The following is a 15,298-nucleotide window of genomic DNA, read 5'->3' on the forward strand; positions in this document are numbered from 1 at the left end:
AGAATTATCATAAATTTCCATCTTACATCGTTAGTTTACGTTAGTTTTACTAAAACTATCGTTAATTACGCAAAAATAACGATTTTATTAGAGAAATAAATGGGCAGGTCAACTTCGCAGTTTCCCACCTGCAAATGAATCTCAAAACTTTTTTCTATCACATTGTTAGTTGACCGTTAGTTTACGTTAGTTTTGCTAAAACTATCGTTAGTACGCAAAAATAACGATTTTATTTAGAAATAAATTTTCCCGCCTACTGTGAATTGAAGTCTCATAAACTTCCAACTCATACCGTTAGTTTATCGTTACTTTACGTTACTTTTGCAAAAATAACGATTTTATTCGATAAATAATGGCTCCCGCTAAATGTAAAGTTAGCCCGCCCCTAAAGAATCTTCATAAGTTTCCACATCATATTGTTAGTATATTTTTAGTTTACGTTAGGTTCGGGAAACAGCGGCGTAGCCAAGGGGGAAAAAATTAAATCTTTAAGTTTTACGACCCACGTTATGCCGTTTAGGCTAAAAGAGACGGTGATGATGAGAAATAAATGAAATGATGGAATGAAGAAAGTGGGAGGAAACGGAAGAACCCCGAGAAAACCCACGAGCACGGTGTTTGTCCACTACAGCCAAGGGGAGGGTCCGGGGGTCTGGACCTCCAGAAATGTTTAACGTTGTAAAAATAATACCTAAAATTGCCTTTCCAGTCCATATATATTGCCAATAATTTTCCGCGGTAGGACTCCTGGATCAACCAAATTTGTAAGGATCCTTAAAATATAGCCTAAACTTGCGTTTCCAGTTTACAAATTGCGAAAAAATTTCCTGGAAGGGACCCGGATCCCCCGAAACAAAATCCTGGCAACACCGCTGTCGGAAGCATTGTTTGTCAAATTAAATCGTTATTTATGCGAAACATAAAGATTTCATTTCCTACCCTTGACTACGTCGCTGTTTCCCGAAACTAATGTAAACTAAAAATATACTAACAATATGAGGTGGAAGTTTATGAAGATACTTTCGGGGTGGGCTAACTTTACATTTGGCGAGAACCTATATTTATCGAATAAAATCGTTATTTTTGCAAAAGTAACGTAAACTAACTATATGAGTTGGAAGTTTATGAAAATTCAATATGGGCGGGCAAATTCACAGTTGGCGGGAAATTTAATTTCTAAATAAAATCGTTATTTTTACGTAACTAGCGATAGTTTTAGCAAAACTAACGTAAACTAACGCTAAACTAACAATGTGATAGAAAAAAGTTTTGAAATTCATTTGCAGGTGGGAAACTGCGAAGTTGACCTACCTATTTATTTCTCGAATAAAATCGTTATTTTGGCGTAATTAACGATAGTTTTAGTAAAACTAACGTAAACTAACGATGTAAGATGGAAATTTATGTTAATTCTTTATAGGCGGGCTAACTACATTTGGCGAGAACCTTTATTTCTCGAATAAAAGCGTTATTTTTGCGAAACTAACGATAGTTTTATCAACTAAAACTAACGATAAACTAATGATGTGATATAAAAAAACTTTTGAAATTCGTTTGTGAGTGGGGAACCGTGAAGTTGGTCTGCCCATTTATTTTTTAAATATTTTTTTTCGAAACAACGATAATTTTAGCAAAACTATCGTAAACTAACGATAAACCAACGTTGTAGATTGGAAAAGGAAACATTCGTTAGGTGAGCGGGACAACTTCACAGACGTCAATGAACTGGTGTTGGAGAAACTGTTTATGTATTTTTACAGTATCCTGAAGAATTAAAAGTATATAAATGGCTGACAATAATCCATATCAAGCTTTGCCTTCTACTGTACACACATAAGTATGAAATGGTTCATACATCCGAGTCATTAAGATATATGTCATATCTACATCCTTGCTTTCTGTGTTTGCGTTCCCGGATTTCGTTTAGTTTCTAGTTTAGCGTTCTGTTCAGCAACCGGGTCATATAAGACATGGATATACAGCTGAACGCAAGATCTGGACCATATGACCTGTCAGCAGGAAATGAACCGGGCTCTCCCTCACCGAAGGCGCGTACTCTACCTATATAGCCACGAGGGAGCGAATGTTTATCAGAAATTGATCCCTGATGTAGGTGAGAATACATTATGGTTATTATGCCACATTGACCTACAAAGTCATCTCAAACAGTGTTATATTGGAAAGAAACTGTAAACATAAATAACCAATCTTAATAGAAATAAATATTATTTTATACGTAATTGCAGAAATAATAAAATGAGATAATATTTTAATATGAAATTTGTATTATAATTATAATTGGCAATGTCAATTCCATGTCTTTTTAATTTTAGCGCTAATAGGATGTTTATAGATAATTGAAACGGATAATCGATCTTTATCAGTAATGGTAACAGGCACAAATTTATTTCTGATATCTCATGTGTTTGGAATTTCACTAATGCAGTAGAAAACCGTAAGAAGGAATATGAAAGAATTAAAGAAAATAGTCGTAATAGATTTCCTTTTCATGGAAATAACTACAGTACAAGAAGGTTGAATATATTATAAATATCACTGAGTCATTATTTTTAATCTTCATAACAGTCTATTTGCACGAATTCTATGACTTAATTGATTTCATCATGGAAATCGAAACTAATTGCTTAGCAATTTACGTTGAAAGCTGAAATATAGAGTACGTACGATAGACAGTAAGAAAAGTTTATGATACAATCAGCAGTTAAACTTATGAGATCGGAGGAAAAACGTTAAAATTTTGTAGTTTCTGACTATCACATAAAACAGAGGAAGTATAGGATATAAATTGTCAGTATATTTTAAAGTAATCATAAGAATTATTTTATTTTATTCCGGATGTGTCTTTTGTAGCCTTTGATCTTCCGAATTCAAATATCACTTCTGAAAATTATGATTCTTACACTAGACGTTCATCTTCCTGGATGTTAAATTCCTTTCTCATCCCTAGATTTTATTTCCCTAAAACTACGGGATAGAAGAGAAAACTACTGGAATAGAGTTGGTTGGTTTAATTGAAGTTGAGTGTTCCTTTCCAGCATCAAGGCTGTATGAGACATGGGCGTACATGTATCGAACATGAATTAAACCTGAGTATCCCTCACCTAAGGGATGTTTGCCATCCCTATGTCAATACATTTTTCATTACCATACGCTTTGCTTTGCTTTTACATAGGTCAAAATGTGCTTAAATCAACTGTCTCATGGGTATTGATAAGAGACAAACGAAGGCAAGCTATTAAATACAAATAGAGTCAATTTAGTATTAGTGATCTTTGAATTCTTTATTCATTACCTGATAATTAAAGTGAAGATATGATTACAAGTCAAGTAGTGTGTCACTGATATTGTTGCTAAGTCCGTGACTATTCTTTCTTCCAACTAACATCCCGTAATAATTATCTAATCGTAGCCCAACTATTCCTTCTTTTACCATATTTGAAACAATATAATCAAATTCTATTGATTCATTGTCTTCGGTCTGAATGAAATGGCCCCACGGAGATGCAGTAGCCATAAACGAAACCAGACAATGTAGCTATCTCGTCGTTAACCCCATTTCCGTTTCTCATTACCTTACTTCTGTAGTTCCGCTGTTTTAATAACAGTCTTTGTTTCTTTCTGAGAAAGAAACAAACTTCCTCTACTTAATTACATTATGACGCGCATCAACGTTGTTTGGTTCAACATGTATATATAATAATGCAATGAGCCACCGCTTCCTGTTGACAAGCATATACAAAGGACTGCTTTCAGGAGCAATTTGTCATTGTAGTCATCTGAAGTTTTATGCATGACGTTAACAAGCATCTGATTTTATATTCCCGACCGTAAACTTCGTTATAGAAATACTTTTAAAAAACTTACAAGGAAAGCTATCCAACTCCTCGATGAGTATCGCATTGAAACTTGCACAAGTGGAAGGACATATTGGAAGTTGGAAATATGCGTACTCTTACGATTCGCAACGTTGTTGAACCGGAAGTAGAATGGTTGTTCTTCCATAGCCCCTGAAAGTTATGTACTCTAGTCATACATGCCAGAATGTGATATACTGGAATCTGTTTTCTCACGAACACAAATATTGCAAACTCAAGATGATAACAGTTGGTGATGATTGGGATCTCTAGTACATCATTGATGCGAACCGATGTCAAATGGAACACGATACGATACACCGATCGTAAGTTCCAAACGAACATGTTTACCCGGTGGAGAAAAGGGACAAGCTTAAAATACAACACAAAATGGCTTTCTATGATGATGATAATGATTAATAATGATGATATTATTATTATTATTATTATTATTATTATTATTATTATTATTATTATTATTATTATTATTATTATTATTATTATTACCATTAATAATAATAATAATAATATGATTAGTATTAGAAATATGACCAGTATGATGAGTAAAAATAATAATAATGAGAAGGAAAAGAAGACAAAGTATTGTTTGGCCCGTTCAGTAACGAAGGATTTCGGCCCTTCTTGAGTGTCCTCCAGTATTGCTTTAAAAGTTTTAAAATCCACAAACAATCATAACCCAGCCGTAATTCGAAGTCGGGACCCTTGAACTCTGGCTTGACTCCGCAACCAACACGAACATGAGGTCGGCAATAAGAAGAGGAAGGTGACAAAGAAATAATAATAATAATAATAATAATAATAATAATAATAATAATAATAATAATAATAATAATAATAATAATAATAATAATAATAATAATAATAATCCTATACCAGTGTTCTTAACCTAATTCCGGTCACGACCCCATATTATCACATCCTCTTGCCGGCGACCACCTTATGATTTCTGGTTTGTAATAAGCTTGTGTCGAATTTTTAATACACCTATTGCACAGATCTCACGATATGCATCTATTTCTATAATAGTAGAATCTATTTCTTGTATATAGTGGATACAGTAGCTTCCCTAAAATCGAATGGATTAAAACCAAATTTGTTCCGTTCATTCATATAACAAAAATTGAATCCGATCTTCACACTATTTCAAAATGGAGGCCGTTTGATAATTTAAATTTTTATAACTCCCTCAATTTTGGGCCATATGATAAAAACAAATGCAATTACATTCTTCTGGTATTTCAATATGCTGTTCCCATTAGTTTCATATCGTACCTCTTTCATTTAAATTGATTTTTAACCAACTCTGCATCTGTGGAAAATGTTTAGTAGACCAATTTTTTGTTGTTCTTGACAGTATGTATACAAATAAAAATTATCTATCAGAACAAATTTCAAAATAATAATTATTTAAAAATATTTTCCGGTATTAGATTCTAATTATATTATCTCTTTCCCTTATCTTCGCGACCCCGAGGGTGAGAAACTCTGTCATATGCTATTTCTTCTTCTTGCACACCTCGTGTTCGTGAGGATTGAGGCATCAAGCCAGCGACTCAAGGGTCCTGACTTCGAATCTCGGCTGGGGTATGGTTGTCTCTGGATTCTGAAACTTTTATAACAGTGCTAGAGGACACTGAAGACGGTCTGAAGTCCTTCGTTACTGAACGGGCCCAACAATACATTTGTTGTCTTCTTCTTCTCATTATTATTATCTTTACTCATCATACTGCTCATATTATTAATACTGATCATACTACTACTACTACTACTACTACTACTACTACTACTAATAATAATAATAATAATAATAATAATAATAATAATAATAATAATAATAATAATAATAATAAAAATAAAATATTCATAGAAAGCCATTTTTGCGTTGTGGTTTCAGCCTGTCCCTTTTCTCCAGCGGGTAAACGTGTTCGTTTGGAACATACGATCGGTGTATCGTATCGTGCTCCATTTGACATCGATTCGCATCAATGAGGCACTAGAGACCCCAATCATCACCAACTGTTATCATCTTGAGTTTGCAGTATTTGTCTTCGTGAGAAAACAGGTTCCAATGTATCACATTCTGGCATGCATGACCAGAGTACCTAACTTTCAGGGACTATGGGAGAACGATCATTCTACTTCCGGTTCGACGACGCGAATCGTAAGAGTAAGCATATTTCCATCTTTCAATATGTCCTTCCACTTGTGCAAGTTTCAATGCGATACTCGCCGAGGAGTTGAGTAGCTTTCCTTGTTAGTAGAATTACTATGAATGTGAACTCCCATATGAATTACATGAAATCAATTTCAAACTAAACAACGGAGAGATAACAGAACTTCTTTGCTTAATGAATAACAATTCCAAATTTGCTTCCTTAGAACACCAATGGCAAAACAGTTCGATATATATATATATATATATATATATATATATATATATATATATATATATATATATATATATATATATATATTCATGCAATCGGTCTCATATGAAGCAAAAACTGTTCGTTATTTTTGTTAGAAAATTAAAGCTCTCCATTGTAAATGCAATATATCATTTATGGTAAAACTGTTCGTTCGATAGAACACGAAAACAACCTCTATTACCGTAACAATTTACAAAGGATGTCAAGAAATCTTTCAGTTTAACGTACCACGAATTTTGTTCTTTACGTTAAAAGGAACAGTGATTGAGGTAAGTAAATGATGATGGAAGAATTGGTGAAATTATAATGCGAGAGGAAAGGAGAGTACCCCAAGAAAATCACGGGCACAATGTTGTTCACTACAAACTTACTTGGCCAGGGATCAAACCAAGGACCCCACGTAACAAAGGTAAGCGCTGTACAATGAATCAACGTGGCCCCCGTATGTCAAGAATATAAGAATTCTAAAATAGCAATTTATTGAGTGATATAAATAACTGACGGACTAAATTAATATAGCTATTTTGTTTTTATAACAACTTGCACCCCTTGAAAGGAACAAGATGTATATTTCTTTATCTTATGTATGCTATACGGTCAGCAAAAACGTATGAGATGGAAAAGGAACATATTTCTGAAATGTGTTCCTCTCAATATTCAGTGTTGCGCAAATGTTGTTCATACTCGTTGCAGCACTAGTGATCACTTATTTATTCAAATTGTCAGACGAGCTCTTTTAGGTTACAAATATTTAGTCCCGTGAACTAGTATAAAGAATGTTATATTGAGCTGATTAAATTTTATTACTTTTGTTTAAACTGCCAGGAACAGATTTTAACAGTGCAGAACCTTTACATAAAAGAGGAGAAAGTTGATAAATAAAAACAAGTGAAGAAAAAAGAAAAACTAGCGGAGGATGAGGAGTTTGTTACCTTGAAACGGCTACTCGTCCAAGCCAAAACAATCGGACTCAACTGTGAGTAAAAGAAAAATATACATAAGTAATTCTACTAATGAGCGAAAATATAATATTATTAAGATTCTATACAGTGGCAGGTCTAGAAATGTTTAGGATACAGTTTTAATAAGCCTGACTGAAAGATTTTATATTGCGAAAAATAACTCATCCATATAAAATGTAAAGAAACACGATTAATGTTTCAAGTATTACACTTTGATACATACACTGGAAGAAATATATTTTTTTCATCGTAAAAAACATCTGGCAACATTGCACTCGCTCGAAGATAAGAGATTTAGAAGAGATACTGCAAGATAGGTAGAGTATTTGTCGTGCCTTTATTTATATGCCTTCCAGCAAGGATTGTTTATCTGTTTGTCTCTGCCCCTGGCTGTACTGTTGACTGTTTTCTATGTTTTGTATTGGACTTGTCATGCTGTATTATCAGACTCACCATCATTAAATGGTTATAAAATATGTTAACACGAGAAAATACGCGTATATATGGTAATTAATGATAAAACTGATAAAGCTGTTCTTTTTTAGTATGATTAAAAGAAGTGGATGCTTTCGCGTTCCTTATTTTGATAATTCTGGATATGATCCACGGAAATTTTAACTTGCTTTCTTCTAAATTTTATGTATTTCTTATTTATAAGGGGAATAATTAGATTAATCAAAGTTAGTTAATTAACCATTAGTTAATAAACCAAAATGTATGTTTGTTTTTCTTTTTGCACATGCACATAAAGAGAAAATCGACCCTTAAGGGCATCTATTGCATTTTCATTTCTTCAGCCGTAAATAAATGACTACTATTAACACTTGGGAAGTGGAAGATTGATTTTCGACTTGGCGACAGGTCATATTCGGATCTCACGACACGACGGTTCGTCTATGCCTCACACAGCCATGATACTGAAAAGAAATTGACACATTTTGTGAAGATAAATGCTGTTCAGAACGATCTAGTAGGCTGAAAGTTTTTAAACTTACAATTTAATTGAATATATTAACTTTATGCATAAGAGATACATTTCGTAGTACTGGTACCAAGGAAGTAACAAGAAAAATAAAATACACGCGAAATCGACAATATTAACAAGGATGTATTTTCATAACACTAAAGTTATTCTAGTGTTATCCCATGTATAGACAAACGTCTATGTGCGCTTGCTACAGTTAATTATAATTTGAGGGAAACATAATTCGAAATTTTAGAACATTGCGTTGTATTGTTAGATCCCTCTCTTTTTTTTCCTAGTGACACGCACGCCAAATATCTGGGTTGGCAACGGTCAGGTCTGTTTGTTGGTGGTAGTATGTTAGGCCGAAGTCCGCACTACGTAAGAAGGAGTAGTAAGTCAGTGTGCTGTGAACTAAAAGGACGTGAAACTATAAAATAGATGATTCTCTAATTTCCAACGAGAGCAAATTTCCAAGGCCTTCTGGAAGACATATAAACCCAGCAACAATCGCATTGGAGTTGATATGATTACCAGACATCATTCAACTAAAATCGTTTCTCTTATCTAGAAATTCCAGTAACAATCGCGTTTGGGTCGATCTGCCTACCACACATCACTGAACTAAATGACATCTGGTACCCAAGAAAGCCCAGTAATAAATGTATTGTGGTCAATTTGCTGACCATACATCAGTGAACTAAAACCATTCTGGCAGGTCTAGAAATCCAGTAACGATCGGGCTGGGATCAGTGTGCTGACCACACATCAATCGCATAATTCAAGAGTGTAGTTTATTTAACGTATTTTATTGAATAGTACATGAATAGTACAATTCATCAGTGCATTTTTTGTAAAAAAATGTCTCTATTCCTTAAAGTTAAAATTTTTGAAATGTGCGCATTTATTTTAACTCTTGCATTCAGTTATTGACATTTATAGAAAATTTGTATGATGAAATTGATAATAGTTTAATGCATCTTCACCATTAGAAATATATTATCTATTCTGGAAATGGTCTGAGGGGTTTTGCTAGCTCCTCAGAACATGTATACATAAGTTTAGCATTAGATACTGCTGAACATTAAAATGAAATCCCAAGAAGAAGGTGAAGAAGCCCCAAATGTGATAGACAAGTTAAGGTAGTACAATAGTAAAATGATTACACATACCGTTCAGTGAGATGTATGATGTTCCGCCAGATACTAGCACGTACAAAAGCCAAAAGTCGGTATGGTAGGTTCAACGTGGAGGTGCAGAACGGTTACTCAATAAACCAGTTGAGAATGTTCGAAGAGCATTGCCAAAACGAACTTAAAAAGAATGGAGAGATGGAGCGGGAAGGATAACTGTCATTGTTTCTAGATGTAAAAGTAAATCCTTTTATCCACACTTTCTTCTCTTTCTCGCAAAAGTTAGCAAAATATCTCTCTATGACTTATGGTTCTCGAGATATGGGTGCTTAAATATCTAGAAATTCAAACTTTTTGGCCAATATCTGGGGAACGGTGGCCAGTAGGCCAGTAGACAGTTAATCAGTGGCCACCGGTTACTATTTGGTACCAAAATATTTACCATTCTGTTAGATATTGATCAACATCAATATCATCTCTCTACAACTTATGGTTTCCGAGCTATGGCTCCTTAAATATATGGAAATTGGCCATTTTTGGCCAATATCACGGGAATTGTAAGAGTGACGCGAAAAATTTAATCACTTTCTCTGATAGTTTTTGATGCTCTATCGAATGCAGGGTTCCAAATTTTAAAAAAAAATCGCAAATAACAGACAGACGGACAGACAGACAGACACACAGACATAGAGAATTCAGCAACGAACTTTTTAAAGTGCGTTGAACAGGTATGATATCTGGAATGTGCTACTGGGAAATAGTAAGTCATGCATCTGTGACCGGAAGGAAATTTCCCGTATGCGTGGTGTTGTGTATCCATGGACAAGATAAATTGAATCGGTGAAGAAACAGGTGAACACATCGACCAACAAAGCAGTTGAACACTATTTCCATCTAAGAATTTTAGGATGTTTGCGTTCCATTTTCTGTCTCGTGCTATCGTATTGGAAAGTTCTTCTATGTAAGCTCTGCAATAAAGGGACCACAACCAGGTCTAGCCAGTTGGCTGGTCTAGTGACTATCAAAGATATAGTAATGCTTATGAAGCGTGTGTAGACAAGTAATTTAGTGGTATAATAACTACCGGTGACGGATTGGTGTGACGATAAAGAATATAAGAATCGGACAACCTGTTGGTACGGTAACGACAGATATGGATGTGACCATCATGATGCTGGACATAGAAATAGGATTTATCCGAAAATATGTGTCGTCTCATTTGGCTGTCCATGCACATTCTTTATTGCACCATAATAGCTGTATCTGTACTGTATATAGTCAAAGGGAGCTGTAAGCAACGTCGGACATTGCTTGACCGTCTACATACTCACGTCTCTATAACTTTGGACCACTACTTAACAATGGATGTTCTACGTACCTATAATTGATGTTTTCAGAAATTCTATTCAGTTGTCAGCATTACACGTACATGGCATCAAAACAACATATCTCTCGGTATTTATTTCAAAATTGCTAAACGAATGTATTGTCAACCTATCTCCAACAAAAGCACAAACAGAACGTGCTTACTATTATTTAAAGAAGTGCATATAAAAATATGGATATTGTTTTAAAACAAGGGCGCATTGGACCCGGACTCCTTTCAAAAGTTCGTAATTCAACGTACATTAGGCTTTCTTAATAGAATTATATTTGTATAGCACAGAAATAATTGGTGTATCAAGAAGATGTTACATTTCACCTCTACTCATTATTTTCATTTTTTAAACAATCTAGTGAAGAGTTTTTCTGAGAATATAAGTGGCAGTACTTAACAACTAAAAATTACTTATAGTATTTTCGGATGAATAAAAATACTGATTCAATACTACATGGATGTAGTGTCTTATAGTTTTTGACCCCCAACGTTGGACCCCTCCCAACAAAAATTTGTGGCCGCGTGTCAGTTTTTAAAACATATTATGGAAGATAGTATGGAAGTAAATTTTTAACAAATAAGATCAAAAAATTGAGATAATATATAGTTAATCTTGAACGATATTGTATTATTTAAATAGACAAAGTGAATATCAAATAATAAAGCAATCTTTTGTACTAAACAGAAAATTGTATCTTCCATCTATGGCAACAATAATAGGAGAACTAAAGAAAGTGAAAACAGACTGACATTTGTCACACACCATAATAAGTAGATCACCGCTATAATTAGAAACGAGTCTATTAATACAAATGATAATACATTTACCTTTATGTTGAACTACGTGTTAGGAAAGATGTGGACTCACTCTGGATTTCTTTGCTGTTTACAGCTCGACAACTGATTAATTGATTTTAACTCTGATTATTAGTGTCTTAGATAACCATAATCTCAAAAGATTTTCTTTTACTTTACATCGAAATATCAATTAAAACATACAAAATTCACAACAGCAAACAGCCATTATCATAAAGTTTTAAGCAGTTATGATAAATGACACAAGTGCTTATGTTGAAAGTAGGAAGAATTATTTCATGCTTTGGTACACGACAAAAATATAATATACGTGAAAGTTCAACAGTAAAAAAATACCTATTTAATTTCAAGTAAATATGCCAGGTGGTAGAGTACCACCCCACAGAGGAAAGGAATATCAGGCACCTTTTTGCTGGGTCAAGAATCCCTTCGGAAATTTTGGACCTAATTACTAAATTTACTTATTTAAAACTAATATTATTCCAGATTCACAAGACTAAATATTGGATCGAATACAATGAAAACTATTATACTTAACATTTAGTACTAATTAAAGTGTTGTATCTCTTCGAACACATAGTTACTGACAAAATAGTGTACTAATAACAATGATGGACTTTTAGTCATTTCAAATGTGTAGCAAATTTTCAGATCCGAGGGAGATTTCATTAAATTTACAATAGCCCATGACAATTGCAAAAAGATTTTTCACAGATTTGTTACAAAAGACTAGTGAAGAATATAATTTATATGCTAGAAAAGAAAATGATTTTGATAAATGAGTTTTTGAATATTTTTTAATATATAAAAACGGAGATCTATATATTTTGCAAGGGCACATAAGAAAATCGAAATTATCAATCTCAGTCTCCGTGACTTCCGAATGCTCTTTCTACATAAATTTATAATCAGTATAATGCAATGCGATGCATGTTGTCTATAATGGCGCTACATTTCTCCTACATAAGTATTATCGCTTTTGACAACTATCAAATCTACTAGAATAAACCAGCAAATTATCAGTTCAAAGATTATAATATTCGTCTTCCTAAACGAGACTATGTACAGAAGTTAATATCCTTATATATATATATATATATATATATATATATATATATATATATATATATATATATATATATATATATATTAAGGCAGAAAATATAAAACCATTCTGAGCTTTATTCTCTCACTAATTCTTGCCTAATGTCACTTGAGTTGAAATCTGAAATTTTGCGCTTAGTATTTTCCAAAATAATGTTCGATATACAACTGCTTATTATAACTTTCATGTATGTTATGCTTATACGCATGTTGAATTTTATAACAGCAGCTGTTTCTGTATCATTACAGGCACGGCGGCCGCTACGAATACACGGCTTTGGAGGATGACTCAAATCTCCAGGAGCGTCTTGAGCTGGAGAGGAAGGCTCAGAGGTCGGCTGCGCGGGAGCGGGCTCACAGCATGTGTCAGACTTATCTGCGATCCTCCACCAGATATGTTCTCCTGGAACAGCTCAATGACATTGGTAAGTAGTCATTCTATTATATCCAAATACATGAGCTACTTACTCTTGAGTTTAAAGTACTGGACAAGCGCTATTAGAATATGTTGATATTTATTGTCAAAACATACTATAGGTAAATGTCAAAAGAATTCGTGAGCAGAGACAAATGTAAACATTATCAAAATATTTGCTTTGGAGTTTTCTATTGATAAGCGAATATTTGGGGAAGGAATTTCTGATGTGACTCTGACCTATACTTGAAATTTTTCTTGTACTGGCAATAAATATTCAAGCAAAACCTTTTTGTTTGCCTTTGCTGTCATACACCGACATATTTATTATTTCTTTCGGAGAGTGATTCCATTGCGCAGCATATATTCAAGGAAAACAAGTAAGGAAATTGAAATAAAATTAGCGGCTCGGGGGAAGATAATGGTAAGTTCACTTCAGGCAAATTGAGTTAAGAGTTGAGAATGCACCATAGAACGGTATGTAGGTAGCTTAAATTCTTAATTGTACCTGCAGATAGCAATGAAACTTTTTCGGTGTGTATCATTGTATTGCATTGCATAGGAATATTGAACTTTACATTTCAGTTTACTCTTGGCTTACAGGCTCCATATTAAAGTAACTAAAATTTGTGTTGGGTCGTTCCACATTCATAAACAGAAATAAATATTATAATTGTTTGTTTCTTGTTTTAAATATTTTCTTCGGATTAAGGGGTAAAGCACGTGCCTTTATGACTACAATACAGAGTCGCCCCTGCTAGCAACTTTATTTCTTGGTATATTTTCAATGTTATACTGTCACTGTTATCTACACGATCCGAAAAATTAAAGAGAGTTGCGTTTCAAAAAATGAGAAAAAGCTCTGAGGAAATAATCTTCTGAGCAATAATGCTTCTGAGGAGAAATAATGTTCTAAGGAATATTGAACTTTCTCCTCCAGTTTACTCTAAAGTTAAGAAGTGTCGCTTGCAAATAATCTTCTCCCAAACTGTTAAAATCTTCATATAAAGATTCGTCTTGCAATACCTATAAAGACCCTGATAATCATCAATAGAATGGATAACTGGAACACGCACATTTTCTGACATAATGCAGAAAGAAACAAAAAATTTCTTTCCTTTCTAACGTTTAGGTGGAAAAAAAGCTTTTCGCTAGTTTACAAGTACTATGTGGAGCACTGTTAGGAGAAATCATACAACAATAGATACAATTTGATAGTTAATGATGGACATTTTTCATTCAATACATAAATATAGAAAGTTGTTCGCTGTATATCCGACCATTTTCGAATCAGTCCTGTCACCTGACGTATCATCCTGTAACTGTGAGTTTACTGGCGGGAGTAGTATTGTGTCTGGCATTATAGGTGCGTGAGAATTGGTAGTGTGTGTTATCAAATTAGCGCCGAAAATCAACCGATATTGGGAGGGTACATAATGGCCCTTTTCTATACTAAGTTTTCATATGTACTCATTGCGAAATAGTGCAGGCAGAATAGGTTAACACTAGGGATGACTACTCAGAAAACTATTGTGGACCGTTATACACAATAGGATTCCCTTGCAAAACACCTACCCACGAAAACCACCAGGAGAGGGGCTGCAAGCAAACTGACATCCGTAGTCCTAAGGGGGTTCCATCGATTGGCGTGCCAACAAAATTCCCCGGCGCAACATTATATAGGCCACAGATTCCACCTTGCACCGTCAACTGTGAACAAAACAATTCGCAAGCGTCTCAGGTTGAAGTGTGTGCGGACGACCCTTGTAAACCACCTTCTATCACGTCACATTGCCGAACGTAACACGAACTGTAGGAAACTGTATGAAAAGTACCTGGCGGATTCTAAATGGAAGAAAGTTGTCACAATGAATGAATTATATGTCCATCTCACTGCTGGTGGTCGCATTTAGGCGATCATATAAAGTGACAATGACGGTAGGGGGCGTAGCAACTTTGCTCGTCAGTGCAGGGCAAGTTTCCCTCGTGGCTTTATGCCATTACGGGATTCGGATATGAAGCTACGTTGTTGACATGCACGATGAACAAAAACGTAAAAGTGGATCCAGCATGCTTCCAAGAGTCCATTCTGACACCTATCTATATAAGAGACTTCAAACTATTGTATGGAATAGACGTAAACCAGGTGATGTTCCGTATGAACATGGCTCCGACTGATACCGCCAGAATATCACTTCGTT

The 15,298-nt window shown here is 34.4% G+C and overlaps 1 protein-coding gene across 4 annotated transcripts in view; it reads left to right on the top strand.

Annotated features, from left to right (window-relative positions):
* The window catches only part of Slob (Slowpoke binding protein), an 823,759-nt gene that overhangs the window by 677,752 nt on the left and 130,709 nt on the right, over positions 1 to 15,298 (top strand). For all 4 annotated transcript variants that reach the window (XM_081762291.1, XM_081762288.1, XM_081762289.1 and 1 more), the window contains one exon: positions 12,932 to 13,107. In XM_081762291.1, coding sequence (XP_081618417.1) covers positions 12,932 to 13,107 — 176 coding nt within the window. The remainder of the gene's footprint in view (positions 1 to 12,931; positions 13,108 to 15,298) is intronic.

Source organism: Thermobia domestica, chromosome 6 (genome assembly GCF_964235325.1).
Source record: "Thermobia domestica chromosome 6, izTheDome1.hap1.1, whole genome shotgun sequence".
In the NCBI taxonomy this organism is placed as follows: Eukaryota; Metazoa; Arthropoda; class Insecta; order Zygentoma; family Lepismatidae; genus Thermobia; species Thermobia domestica.